The following is a 15,082-nucleotide window of genomic DNA, read 5'->3' as shown; positions in this document are numbered from 1 at the left end:
CTGTGGACAGGAAGAATTACTTTACCTCAGAAGACCTCTTTGTATTATTGAATATATATATTTAATCTTCATTACATTAGTAGTCATAAAAGTAAAATGTGTACTAAAAATACCTTTTTTTCTTTTTTTTTTTTTAACGTTTATTTATTTTTGAGACAGAGAGAGACAGAGCATGAACGGGGGAGGGTCAGAGAGAAAGAGACACAGAATCTGAAACAGGCTCCAGGCTCTGAGCTGTCAGCACAGAGCCTGACGCGGGGCTTGAACTCACGGACCGTGAGATCATGACCTGAGCCGAAGTCGGCCGCTTAACCAACTGAGCCATCCAGGCGCCCCAAAATACCTTTTTTTCAAACAGTATTGTTCCCCCTCCTCCCTAACAGTACTGAAATATGTAACATGGACTCTGAAAGTCTTCTTTTTTCCCGACTGTCAATAGTACTCTTCAGAGATAACCAGTTTTAGCAATTTGGTGTATATCCTTCCAGACATTTTATGTCCATTTAAACTTAAAAAAAAATTTTTTTTTTTATGTTTATTTTTGAGAGAGAGACAGACAGTGCAAGAGGCAGAGGGGCAGAGAGAGAGGGAGACACAGAATCCTAAGCAGGCTCCAGGCTCTGAGCTGTCAGCACAGAGCCCAACATGGGGCTCGAACCTACAAACCGTGAGATCATGCCCTGAGCCGAAGTCGGACACTCAACCAACTAGCCACCCAGGTGCCCCTAAACTGTTTTTAAACCATAAATGACATCACACTTTACATCTTTCCATGTTAATGAATATAAATCTACCTTTTCTTCCTTTAAAAAAAAAAAAAAAGCTTGGCTGTCTTTGTTTTCTTTTTCCTGAAGTATTTTAAAATTAATTACAGTCATCATGCCAGTTTGCCTCTAAATACTTCTTTTTTTTTTAAATGTTTATTTAATTTTGAGAGAGAGAGAGACAGTATGAGTGGGGGAGGGCCAGAGAGAGGGAGACACAGAACTGGAAGCATTGCCTCTAAATACTTCTATAAATGGCTCTTAAAAAATGAGAATGTTTCTTACATTGTCATCTCACCTAACCAAATTAATACTTCCTAATAATCCTAATGATATGCCCTCTCCACATTCAGATTATTTCAGTTATTCTCAAAAGTATTTTATAACTTAGTTTATTCAGAACAAGTTCCATTTATAATTATCCTTTTCAACAGCTACATAGAAAGTTATCTGGCTAAACTAAATTAATTTAACCAGTCCCCTATAAATGGACACTTAAGATGTTTGCAGGTTTTTATCTGTTATAAACAATGCTAAAAATAGTGTTTTTGAACTTGCCTCTTTGCTTTCTTATCTGATTACTTCGTTAAGATTAATTTCTAGAAATGGAATAGTAGGGTCAGGTGGTATACGTGTGTAAACCTTTGATACATTTTGCCAGGTTGCTTTCTGGATATGTTGTGCTAATTAAACTCTTATCAGTTGTATATGGAGAGAGCCCTTTTCCTCCCATTCTTGCCAGCCTCAAGTAGTATCAGAAAATATCATGTTGTTTTAAGTCATGGGGTGTGTGTGTGTGTTTGGATGTGTGTGTGTTTTTAATTTAAGTGAGGCCAAGCATCTTTTCTGATTTCTGATATGTTTAGCCACTTGAATTTTGGACACTATTAATCATTTTTTAACATTATCTTTTTCAGATTAAGCAAATATCCCTTTACTTTGCCTTATTGGACTTGCCTTCTGTCCATATGATTTGGCCTTCTTTTGCCCACTTTGTTTTTTCTAATGCAGAAACCAAATTTGGACATAACATTTTAACAGAGCCTCGCTAGTATTTTGGTTTGTGTTTCATTTTTATCATGTAGTGGTATTGGGGAGGGCAGTTTTATCATCTTATAATTGAAAATTGCATTATACTTTGTTTTCCAGATAGTTTTTGACACCTAACCATTTAAGGATACATTGATCTAGAAAATGAAAAATATGTAGTTCTTTCTAAAGCTTGTAGTAGTATTTCATCTTCTTCATCAGTGTGATGGCAGTTTGATAGTACCCACCTCAAAGGGTTATTGTGAGGGTTGAAGCGAGATATGTAATAACTAGGTAGGAAAGTGCCTAGGCTAGTGCCTGCCACTTTATGGGTTCTGTGTTAACTGTTAACAGTGATAGTACCATCTTTTCTTAGGCTGTAGCATTATGGCCAGGTATTTGTTTCTTTCTTCTTAAAAGGGTTATGTAAGTGAATACCAATATTATACTTACGGTTACTTTTTGAAGGCTTGAAATGCACATATAAACGCATGCCAAGAAAATTATTAGGATGCCATTTTTATTCAGTTATTCATTCAGCAACTTGCAGCCTGCCATTTGCCAACACCAGTTATACCAAGGTGATTTGTTTCCAATCCTTGCCTCAAGGAGCTCATAGTAGGGTGTGGAGATAAACCTTTTTTTTTTTTTAATTTTTTTATTAAAAAATTTTTTTAACATTTATTCATTTTTGAAAGACAGAGCGCAAACAGGGGAGGGCCAGTGAGAGAGGGAGACACAGAATCTGAAGCAGGCTCCAGGCTCCAAGCTTGTCAGCACAGAGCCTGACGCGGGCTTGAATTCACGGACTGTGAGATTGTGACCTGAGCCGAAGTCGGCCGCCCAACCGACTGAGCCACCCAGGCGCCCCCTTTTTTTTTTTTTTTTTAAAGTTTATTTATTTACTTTTGAGAGAGAGAGCACAAGCAGGGGAAGGGCAGGGAGAGAGAGAGGAAGACACAGAATCCGAAGCAGGCTCCAGGTTCTGAGTCTGACACGGGGCTTGAACCCACCAATCACGAGTTCATGACCTGAGCCGAAGTTGGACACGTAACTGACTGAGCCACCCAGGTGCCCCTGGATAAACCATGTTTAAGGCATAAATATTTAAGTGTTTTTACATGAAGGCAACCTCTCAAAGTTTCCATTTCAGGTTGGCAAATGAATAATGCTTAGTCTTCCTAGTATTAAAAGAAACACAAATAAAAGCAATCTTTTATTTTCTGAGCCTCATTTTAACCATCCAAGTGGTGATTACTATGTCTTCATGTGAATGCATTGTAACATTTGTTAAATTCTTAAATCTGATATGATGGTCTTGAGACTCTTGGTAGTAGCCTGTACATCTTCTAGTTACAGGAAAAAAGTTCAGTTTGATTACTGTTGCTTTTGTTAACAAAAGTCAGTTTGTTGAGGAAACATGATTGTTGACGCTAGCAAATACGTAGTTCACATTTTGTTGGCTTGTCAGCACTTAGATTTGGAAATGATAGTGTAATTGGAAGTTCTGCCATGTAACTTTGGCATCATTTCTCTGGAGCAAACATATTTGTTGAATACTTCTTATGGCCCAACACATATACTTCTTATGTGTTGGATGCCAGAGTGACAGGACGAGGTCCGTGCTCTCAAGTAGCTTACGATGTGGCAAAGTCAGACTCTGTACGATATGACATGTGCTGTAGCCGTAGTGTGACTGAGACTGAGAGAGGAGTGATCCATTCAGCCTGGGAATCCCTGTTTTCAGACTCATCCTATAGAGAGAATTTGGACATTTATGTGAGGAGTAGTTTCACTGCCTAAGAGGCTGGTTGTTTAAAGGCTTTTTAATTAGAAAGGATCAGACTATTTTATATGAAAGAGACAGGGTTACGTGGATTGTGATTCTAATTTTATTTTGAATAAGTTTTCTTCAGTTTACTTTAAATTTCAATAATATTTTAAATTATAAGAGTAATATATGCTTATAAAATATTTGAACAGTTCAAAAATGTACCCAACAAAAATGAAAGTATCCCTTCTCTCCCTTGGTAACTCTCGTTAGACAGTGTAAACAATTATTTGTATATAAGCTTGGGTTTTAAGTACCTTGTATTTTCAGCATTTATTCTTTAATTTAACGGGGAAAAATAAATTTCCCTTTTTAGGAAAGCACGGTGGAGCAGTGGAGGTTGTCTGGGGCCTGTTGAGTGGAAGGTAACTGTAGTGGATTTCTGGAAGTACATTGATCAGTTAGATTGCTGTGTCCTATAGGGCTTTTTAAGGATTTATTGACACACTTCATCAAGGTATTTGAGAGAGTATTCAGGGAAACCTAAGAAATTCTGCAGTTCTTTTCCCTTCCTTATAAATTCATGCCTGGTCAGAAATTACAGCTTGAGTGGGATGTCCCTCCACAGAACTCAAATGCATACTATCTATCATGTTACTTAGTGTGGCAGTAATGTAAAATGTTAAGGATTTTTTTGTTTTGTTTTGTTTTTTGCTTTTTGCTTCTCTCCATGAGGGGACTCACCCAACATATTTTATCATACGTCTCTTCCTCTCTCCCTTATTTCAACTTCCACTTACTCCCCCAATTCCCCACATCATTCTCTTAAGAGAAAAAAATAAGTTTTGTCCACTGAGTCCTCTTTCTTACTTGATTTAATATGTCTTGGGTTGAATGTTTCTCACAAAAACACTTTGCATTCAGAATTAGCCTATCAAACCGTTTCCTCCATAGACTCCTCCATAGACTGCACGCCTTCCGCTATGGTGCCCCCTGAGGTATGAAAACTCAGGGCTGCCTTTGGCTTAGCCATCATGCCTTTAGAATATAAGTCCCCATGCTCTGCTTTGAAAAGTTATCCTGGTGGGTATTTTGGACCATTAAAAAAAAAAATTGTACTTTTGGTCCACAGAACCAACCAACCAGCAGAGACAGAACTCCTTATACTATTCCAGTAAAAACCATAGTCCTCATGATGACACATCTACTTACCTAAATCTGGGAGTACATATATGCACACGCCTGCACGTGTGCAGGATACATGGATATATCAGAATTCTAGTTGCACACACATTGGAGATGATAGCAACTCATCCATATGGTTGGTGTGCAGGAATTTGTAACCTGCAGTACTCTTTCTTCCTGGTGACGCCATTCTGCTTGGGGAATATAGAACAAGCCCAAACAGTAATACTGACAGAGTTTGGAATTATGATACAGTGGAGCCTTCACGTAATTCTTTGTTGAAGAAGTTAGGGCCTAAATGTTAAGGCTTATTGTTATTCTGAGTTGATAATCTCTGCCTTGCTTTAATAATTTTTCCTCATGCCTGGGTAGCCCGCGAGTTGCACAATAATCACTCACACAGCTTTGTAATCAATGCCCAAAGTAATAGGATTCCTCTGGCCACCGGCAATTAATAAATTTGTGTCTTTTTTAAAACACTAGCAAGTCGGGCCTGAAATACGACTGACTGGCTCTCCTCATTTGCATATTTATTGCAGTGGAAAAATTCTTACCAGATGATTGATGCCGAGCCTGCCTCTTGAATTCCAAGCAGCACATTATTATGAAATGAAAAATGCCGGCCATACAGTTGATTAAAGTTGAAGACAGTGGAATCGGTGTTTTTTAAGATTGTGGGAGAATTAAAGGCATATTTTAATAGATGTTGACAAGAAGTGAACTAACAAAAGCAAAGCAAAGGATTTGCTTGAAAAGATTTAATCAAACGTCTTTCTTGGGGGATTAATTGCCGGGGATGACTAGTGCAAGTGGCAGGCTTGTGTGGATTTGAATGAAAAGTATTGTTCTCAGACCAATATATCGTGTGTCATTTTGACCTATAGTTTAGCTCTGGTTCTAGAGTTACTTTTGAAGGAGAAAAAAATGCTCTTGTAATCTATACATCCTAGTTCATAGTATTTATCTGGGGTAATAGGAATGTGGGAGTTATGTATACTTGTACATAAATAATTGTATGTTTTCATGTTTATTTTAAAAATAACTGTATAGATATTTAAAAACTGATAAAGTAAGCTTTATTTTAGTTATAAATTCACTGTCACCATTCCCTCTCCAATCCCCTTGCCAGAAGTTGTGTTATTGGTTTATAATCTAATTAATGAACTGTGTGCCTGTGTCCAAACTTATTCTCTGCCTACAGTTTTGTTTATGTTGAACAGCCAAGATGAATCAGGGAAAAAAATAAAGCTGTTAGGTGAAAATGGTTTTTAGATTGGTGACATTTTATATATAGAATGCTTGCATATGGGTAGCATGTAAATGAACACTTAATACAGGAATCTGAATACCAGTTCAGTCCTAGCACTGTCGAGCAGCATAAGTGGAACTTAAAGATATTCACCATGTGAAAGCTGATGATTTTTTTTGATAGTCATACATTTTCTATGTCCACAGCATTTAAAAATGTATAAAATGCCTTAACCTGTAAAAGACATGTTTCTTATTTTTCACCTAAATTCTGTGAGATAAACAGGCAAAGGATTATCTACATTTTACAGATGAAAAAATTGAGACTCAGAGATTAAATTGGTCCACTCAGTATAAAATGACTAGTTAGTAATCGTTGTCAGTTAGCATACAGGGCTCCCGACCCTTAGTAAAGTACTCTTTCCATTGATTCTCTACTTAGAAAATCATTCCTAAAGCCAGTGCCCAGACGCTGAGGTTGAATCTTGATAATATGGTGAGGCATATGTCCTTCTTAATCTCCTCTTAAGGGAAAGGCCTCTGGAAGTGGACCATGTAGGACAAAATAAACATATATATCCTTGACAGTCTCCATTTGTTTTGTGGCCCTGTGCCAAAAGGGAGAGAGAAGAAAGTATATGCTTCTTTGCTGCTTTTTTAACTGCTAACTCTGACAGTAATTAGGGAAAAATTAGAGGTGAATTAGAAACCATTGGTTCCATTCTCTTTATTTTTCATAGGGTTGAACAAATAGAATTTAGTCCGATATGAATGACAAAAAGAGGGTAGGGTTTGGTTTAGTTTGTTTTTTAGGCTGGGAAGAATCATCGTTGGATTTGAATCTCCGGGAAAGTCTTTCCTCACTCTTGTCAACTGTGGCTATGAGGAGGCCTGTCGCATCCAGCAAAGGATTGTCTGTTGTCTCTTCAGATTTTACATAAAATCTTACCAGAAGAAAATGTAACCCTAATATTGCAAAGAAATGAGAATTGGGTTCTTTTCTTTTCTTCCATATCCCTTTACAGGAAGCTGTCCATGTGTTGGCCACTGGTGACTTTACTTTGATAAACATTTTTTTCTTTTTCTTTATTTCTTTTTCTTCTTCTTCTTCTTCTTCTTCTTCTTCTTCTTCTTCTTCTTCCTCTTCCTCTTCCTCTTCCTCTTCCTCTTTGTGTGTGTGTGTGTGAGTGTGTGTGTGTGTGTGTGTGTGTGTGTGTGTGTGTGTGTGTGGTTAGAAGCACAGAATTGCAGATTTCATCTCTTCTAGGTCTCTTGACACTTTGATGCATTGTGGTGCTATCCCTGAATGGAGCTTAAATACTTCAGGGCTACTTTCTGACTGGGTGAAGGGGTGTATAAAATGAGAACATATGAGAGAGTATTAACAGAAAGGCACACTTTGATTTACTGATATTGGCTCTCTGCTTTCTTGTTGGATTGATATGCTGTCTAATATATCTGCAATGGATTTTTTTAAACTGACTTGAACAAAATAAAAAGGCTTGTATAGCTACTTGAAAGTGGCCCTTAAAAGTAGTAGTCTTTTCGTTGGATGTTTTCACACTTCTTGGTTATGCTACATGTTAGAGTCAAATTATGACTTGCTCTTGGGGGCAAGCAGCTATAAACATTACAGACTCTGCTTTGCAGCTTCTTCCCTGCATGGTTCTTGATTTCATATTTTAGATCATGGACACATGATACCTCAAGGAAGTCAGGGACAGACACTTGGCTTTTCTTGTTCTTTTAAATTTTTTATTGTAAAAAACACATATCCTAAAATTTACCTAACATAAAATTTACCGTGACCATTTTTTTAATTTTTAAATTTATTTCTAATTTTAATTCTAGTATAGTTAACATATAGTGTTATATTAGTTTCAGGTGTACAGCATAGTGATTCAGCAATTTATCCTGACCATTTCTGAGTGTACAATAGTGCTCAGTAGTGTTAAGTACATTCACATTGTTGTGTCACCAATCTCCAGAACTTTTTCCATCTCATAAACCTCAAACTGTATACCCATTAAAGTCTGCATTCCCCTTTCCCCCAACCCCCGGTAACCCCCATTCTACTTTCTGTCTCTATGGATTTGACTACCCTAGGTACCTCATAGAAGTGGAATGATATAGTACTTGTCTTTTTATGACTGGTTTATTTCACTCAGCATAATGTTCTCAGGGTGTATCCATGTGTTGTAACAAGTGTCAGAATTTCCATCTTTTTAATTTTTTTTTTTTTCAACGTTTATTTATTTTTTGGACAGAGAGAGACAGAGCATGAACGGGGGAGGGGCAGAGAGAGAGGGAGACACAGAATCGGAAACAGGCTCCAGGCTCTGAGCCATCAGCCCAGAGCCCGATGCGGGGCTCGAACTCACGGACCGCGAGATCGTGACCTGGCTGAAATCGGCCGCTTAACCGACTGCGCCACCCAGGCGCCCCCAGAATTTCCATCTTTTTAAGGGCTGAATAATATTTCGTTGTTTTTCTTGTTCTTTTTTGACTAAGCTCAAGATTGAAGGATTATAGATGATTTTTTTCTATACAGAGATGAACGGGGATGATAGAATCATTTATTATCCTCTGGTCTTGGGATCACTTGAAAGTGTTTTCTTTTTTAGTTATGGTAAAATGTACATGACATAAATTTCCCAGTTTAACCATTTATAAATGTATTCAGTATCAAAGTCCATTCACACGGTTGTCCAGCATTACCACCATCCATCTCTGGAACTTTCTCATCTCAGTCAGAAACTCTTATCTATTCCCCTCTCCCCTGCACCACTGGCAACCAGCATTCAGTTTTCTTCAATGAATTTGACTATTCTAGGTCCCTCGTGTAAGTGGCATCACACAGTACTTGTGCTTTTGCAACTGGCTTATTTTACTTAACATAAGATTTTCAAGGTTAGGTCTTGGGAGTTTTAAAAACTACTTTGCAAATGTGAAATAAGTTTGTGGTTTCACTTTGGAAAATATGGGCTCTGTCTCAAGATGTAGCCTTTTCTAGAAAAGACATTAAAAACTGTGATTAACGCTAACTGAAGTTTGTGTGGGCTGAAGTCCCTATCGAATGTAAAATAAAAATGAATGTAGGCATTGCTAAATGAAAGTAGGGATGCTTGTGAGGTTACAGTTATTTAAGGGAAAGGGGGAAGGAGTGATAGAAGCATGGCCAGAGATGAATGGACAGCTATTAGTAATAATAAGAATGGAAAATCACACGATTTAGCAATGGATTAAATCTATAGAATAAGGGCACCAAAATGTCAGTGATCTATGAAAACACATTATACAGAAGAGAAAATCAGACAAGGGAGAAGTATTAGGTAGGAAGAGAAAAGTTCTGTTTCTGATGTGGTATATTTGGAGGACTGATGGAGCATCCATGCGAAGATTTTCTTGCAGTTGCTGGAAGTGTGGAAGCTCGATAATAGGAGAGACGTCTGAGTGCTATCAATGCATAAATAGTGATTATCAGTGTCTAGTTAGCCCCTTTAGTAGGCTTAGGCTGACAAAGAAGGTAAGAGTTCAGTTCTCAGAGGGCCAGTTTTTATTCTGAAAGTTCTTAGCCATAGACTGTGTACTTAATCCTGACCAGCTTTATTACAAACGCATCCTGTCGGCTACGAGAAGAACCAGGTAAGAACGTGTTCTAGATGTGAAAAATTTTAATACAGAATTCAGTACGGCAAACAGTAAGTCATTAGCTTGGGTTTTCATATGTGAACAAGAACTTTTCATGTGCGAGAGAGGGGCACCTGGGTGGGTGGCTCAGTCGGTTGAGCATCTGACTTCGTCTCAGGTCACGATCTCGCAGTTCGTGGGTTCGAGCCCTGCATCGGGCTCTGTGCTGACAGCTCAGAGCCTGGAGTCTGCTTCAGATTCTGTGTCTCCCTCTCCCTCTCTTTGACCCTCCCCTGCTCGCACTCTGTTTCTCTGTCTCTCAAAAATAAATAAACATTAAAGAAATTAAAAAATGAAAGAATATGTATGAGAGATTGAGTGAATAATTTGGCACCTCAGACCATAGGCAAATGAGATCTCCTGTAGGAGGGTGGTGGCGGCGGTGACAGTGGTGGAGGTAGGGATCCCAGGACAAAGTTGTGCTGTTTGGAAGAGAAGGAATTGCTTAAGGAATTGATTGATAGAGGGATAATCCAGGAGGTTGGTGGCTTGTAGAAACTAACACCGTAGGGGAAAATGACTGGTTATGATGACAGGGAAGGAATTTGTCAATCTGACTAAATTTAAGAACCCACAATTTATTGCAGACCCTTCCCTACACACCTTATGTATGTTACCTCACCTGTTCCTCACAACAAGCCTGTGAGTTAGGCACTGTTATTATCTCCTTTCAGGAATTTGGTATTTCAGAGAATTCTTAGTCTGTGGGTACCCTGTGCCTGCCCCCCATCCTGGCCAGAACTGCTCAGGAGTCATGAGTTATAGTCGTTGCCTATTTTGGAGAATTGTAGATAATAAATTGTTCCTTCTCTGTGCTCTATTTCCCAGGTCACAAGGCCCTTAAAGCATTGTTGAGGTCATTGGTAGATCTTCAGGAAGAGTTACTTTTCCAGTACCCAGACACTAGATATCTAGTAGATGGGACAAAGGCCAAAGCAGAAAGGTAAGGAAAGAATGGAGCTATGGAGTTGCTTATTTTAATCTGAATAGTTTCCCATCATTTATGAAAAAGCCAAATCCTCTGCAGGCAGATGTCAGACTTACTGTTAGTAAAACAGAAAGAGCCTCTTATATTTAACCGGTGGCCAGGATAGCACATAAATTGGGAATAGGGTTTTTCATTTTTATATTTACTTGGACTTGCTCCCCTTTGTGGGCATCTGCAAAACGCTTGCCTTCTCTTTAGATTTGTTTAAATTGGGAGATGAAAGCACATTGTTAATATTCTTTTTTTTTTTTTTTAATGTTTATGTATTTTTGAGAGACAGAGCACAAGTGGGGGAGGGGCAGAGAGGGAGATACAGAATCCGAAGCAGGCTCCAGGCTCCGAGCTGTGAGCACAGAGCCCAACGCCGGGCTCAAACCCACAAACCATGAGATCATAACCTGAGCTGAAGTCGGACGCTCAGGCAACTGAGCCACCCAGGCACCCCAATATTCTTAATTAACGTTTATGAAGCCCTTTGTGCCAATACCATGGAATTGCTGGTCACAACCATTTCCTTTTCAGTGAGGGAAGAAGTAGTTATTTTGAAGGGTAGAAATTTTTCCGAAAAGAGCAGAGTAAACCTGTTTTCTGAAATTGTCACATTTGATGAAGGATTTCCCCACACCCCCCTGTACCACCCATTGTTTGAACTTGCTGTGTATGGTACCTGCTTGCTTTTTTTTCCCCTGGGCTTATCTTTTGCTCCATTCTTTTCCACTGAGTTAGTTGCAGGGATAATAAGTAAGCTCACATTTATTGAGCACCTACTATGTGTTGGGGTCAGTAGTCCATTGAGGGCAATTGGCTTGATAGGTGGAGGTTGTATTACTTTCTCATGGAAGTTGCATTTATTGCAACATACTTTCCGTTCTGCTGCCTACCCCTTTGAGTTTTCTTCACATTTGGCTCTCTTCCTGTGATTAGACTACTATTATTCAGCTTTCCTGAACAATTCGTTACAGGGAGACACATTGCCCTTATTGATTTGGGGATTAAGGTCATAAAAGTATGATTATGTGTTTAATTTTTAAAGACCCATCTTGTAACAGTAGAGGCCTGGTTCATATGCATTTCTAATAATGTTTTTACAACCTCATTTATTTTTACGGTTTGCTTACCTTTTAAAAAAATATTTCTAAGCCAGTAGTTTTTATATTTATTTGAAAAGTTACATGAGTTTTTGATTGACCTCATGAACATTCTTTTCAAACAGAAAAAGCCATCCTCACATCTATGATGTTATTGAAAATGTAGACAGAATAGGGAAGGCCTAAATACTCGACATCATGTGAGCTTAGCTTTTTATTTGGGTAATGTTTGTTTTCGTTGGACTTAGTGTTCTTATTGGTTTTCTAGTGAGGAAGAGATTTCCAGTGAAGATGAAGAGCTGGTAGAAGAGAAGAAGCAGAGAAAGGCCCCACCAAAGAGGAAGCTAGAAATGGAGGACTATCCCAGCTTCATGGCTAAGCGTTTTGCCGACTTCACAGTCTATAGGAACCGCACACTTCAGAAATGGCATGATAAAACCAAGCTGGCTTCTGGAAAACTGGGGAAGGTGTGTGTGTGTGTGTGTGTGTGTGTGTGTGTGGGTATGCGCGCGCGCGCGCATGTAAGTACATGTGTGTAACAGAGGTTGTGGCCACCTGAAGCAGTTTTAAGAAATTGGAACTACAGCTCATGCATCTTATATTTATGTAGCTCATTATAATGTCATGATGTAATAGTAATCGGTCATTACTGTAGAAAATTTACTGAACTCCCACCATTGGGGTTTATACTATTCAGACCTGGGATTTTAACTTTATTAGAAAGAATATTTTATTCTAGAAATTATGGCCTCATAAGTGTTCAGATGTTTGGGAACACAAACTACTTAAAGAAGTAGATTTTTAAACAGTTATGAAAGATGCAGAAGTTACTCTCTGGGTATAGGAAAGTAATACAACCTGCTTAAGACTAATTTTTTTTTTTCCCCTGAGAACAGTTACAGCCATTCAGGAACTTGGTCTGTAATACAAAGTCCCTCCTGAGAGGAGGATCGTCTGTTTCTCTGCTGACACAGAAAGATAGAGAAACCAATGTAGCTGCCTTCAGCACACACTTTCTGCATTATCTGACACTGGTTAATGTTGCAGGGTTTTGGTGCCTTTGAACGCTCAATCTTGACTCAGATCGATCATATTCTGATGGACAAAGAAAGATTACTTCGAAGGACACAGACCAAGCGCTCCATCTACCGAGTTCTTGGCAAACCTGAACCATCAGCGCAGCCTGTCCCGGAGAGTTTGCCAGGACAACCGGTAAGAGCTCTGTGATGCTGGGTGATTACCGTGAGTAGTTTCTATGAGGCTAATTAGCTGAAAAATCTGATCACCTGCTTGTAGGTGTCATTCTTGGTATAAGAAGTTAGTGAAAGAAAGGGAAAAAACACTACTTTACTGGATTGTTGACAAAGTAAGAGTATATGGAAGGACAAAATTCTTTTAAAATGGAGCTATTGTTAACTTCTGTGTAGTCTTCTCTTATTTTTGAGTTTGATAGGAGTCTGGTAATGGAAGCATTCATAATCCAGTTTTTATAATTCAGTTTTAAAGCTGCTTCTTTGGAAATGTCAGTATTGAAGTGAGTGTGTACTTTAGGCTTTATATTGGACATGTAGATACTACAGAAAAGGATCCAAAATTAGAACAAATTCTTTTGTTTAAAGGAAACTTTTATTTATAGAAACATATACTTAATAATTTTTTTCAAAATTCAAAAGAATTTAAAATGAAAAGCAAAATTCCGCTTCTTAGATTGAACCAATGTTCACAGTTATAACAAGCTTTTTCTATTCATATAACTATATACACATATAACACATATATCTATATAGAAATATGGTTACATATTTTTAATTAAATGGAATGGATATGTGTATTTATAAATATATAAAATATTATAAACTATATGTAAAATCTTACAATTTTTAAATTTAAATTTTCCTAGAGATCGATTATATAGAGATCAATTTCATTTTTCCTAATGGCTACTGAACATTCCCTCTTATGGGTGTGTACTATAATTTATTTAAACAGTGGATATTTTTGTTGTCTCCAGCTTTAGAGACAGTGCTATTGGAAACATTCATGAGCATTTATAATATGTGTATTTGTGTGGACATATGGATAGATTTCTCAAAGTGGAAATAGCAAATCAAAGAGAGTACACGTTTTTTTAAAAGTTTATTTAGGGAGAGAAAGCATGAGTGGGGGAGGGGCAGAGAGAGAGAGAGAGAGAGAGAGAGAGAGAGAGAGAATCCCAAGCAGGCTCCACACTGTCAGCACAGACCCCAACGTGGGGTTCAAACCCACAAACTGCAAGATCATGACCTGAGCCGAAGTTGTACGCTTAGCTTAACCTAGGCACCCCCACATTTTAAATCCTGACACGTGTTACTGATTCCCTCCAGAAAGGTTGTATTAGTTCCCATTTCCACCAGCTGGGTTTTCTGGCACTGATTGTTGCCAGTTTTAGAAGTGAAAAATGGTGTCGTCTTATTTTAATTTTCATGTATTTAATTAGAATGAGGTTAAACATTTTTATATGATTATTGATCGTTTATGGTTCTTTTTCTGTCAAGTGCCTATTAATGTTTTTGTCTACTTTTTTATTGGAATGTTTTTGTTCTTTAATTTAAAAGTTCTTTATATCTTAAGGAAAAGTGCTTTGACTGTCATACACATTATATGTAGTAGCTACATTACTTCAATAACCTTTTTGGATTCACTCCTTCCTCTTTTCTCCTTGATTCAGGAGATCCTTCCTCAAGCCCCTGCCAATGCCCACCTGAAGGACTTGGATGGAGAAATCTTTGATGATGATGACTTTTACCACCAGGTATAATTTTCATACTCTTTTCTTTTGTTACAGATCAGGTGTTAGCATTTTAAAACAGCTCATAGAATTCTCTGGTCTACTTTGGAAGGAGGATAGAGTCAGGGAGTTAGAAGTACTGTCTTCAGAATTGACTTACTGTGTAGTTCTGAATCTGTTTTTCCTTTCCTGTCTTGTATTTTTCCTTTTGAAATGAAAACAACTACAACTACTTTGTTAGTTGCTGCAGAGTATAAATTATGTGTAAAACAGCTGAGCTTCTTCGAGTCAGGTGGTTCATTCTTTCTCAGACATTTTTGAGAATATTAATGTAATATTAGGACTTTTTGCTAGTTATTTGGTTTCTTGTACTATTACTGTTAGATTGGGATATGGAGCTAAAGGGCTGGGATCCCAGAGTTCTTGAATTGAACTTCTGGTTCTATTACCTATTAAGTCTCTTGTGTTTTGTGTGTGTGTGTGTGGGGGGGGGGTGCCTCTTCAAATCAGTTAAATATATATTGAGATTGTCTGCTACCATTGATTATAATT

At 38.0% G+C, this 15,082-nt stretch overlaps 1 protein-coding gene across 1 annotated transcript in view; it reads left to right on the top strand.

Annotated features, from left to right (window-relative positions):
• AATF (apoptosis antagonizing transcription factor) overlaps positions 1-15,082 on the top strand; it is a 105,184-nt gene that overhangs the window by 27,786 nt on the left and 62,316 nt on the right. Inside the window, exons 5-8 of the mRNA XM_086686733.1 lie at positions 10,516-10,630; positions 12,032-12,230; positions 12,811-12,975; positions 14,471-14,554. Of these exons, the coding sequence (XP_086542859.1) occupies positions 10,516-10,630; positions 12,032-12,230; positions 12,811-12,975; positions 14,471-14,554 (563 nt within the window). The remainder of the gene's footprint in view (positions 1-10,515; positions 10,631-12,031; positions 12,231-12,810; positions 12,976-14,470; positions 14,555-15,082) is intronic.

Source organism: Puma concolor, chromosome E1 (genome assembly GCF_028749965.1).
Source record: "Puma concolor isolate L17-30 chromosome E1, mPumCon1.1.hap2, whole genome shotgun sequence".
NCBI lineage: Eukaryota > Metazoa > Chordata > Mammalia > Carnivora > Felidae > Puma > Puma concolor.
The sequence above is the reverse complement of the archived record's forward strand: the minus strand, read 5'-3'. Positions and strand labels throughout refer to the sequence as shown.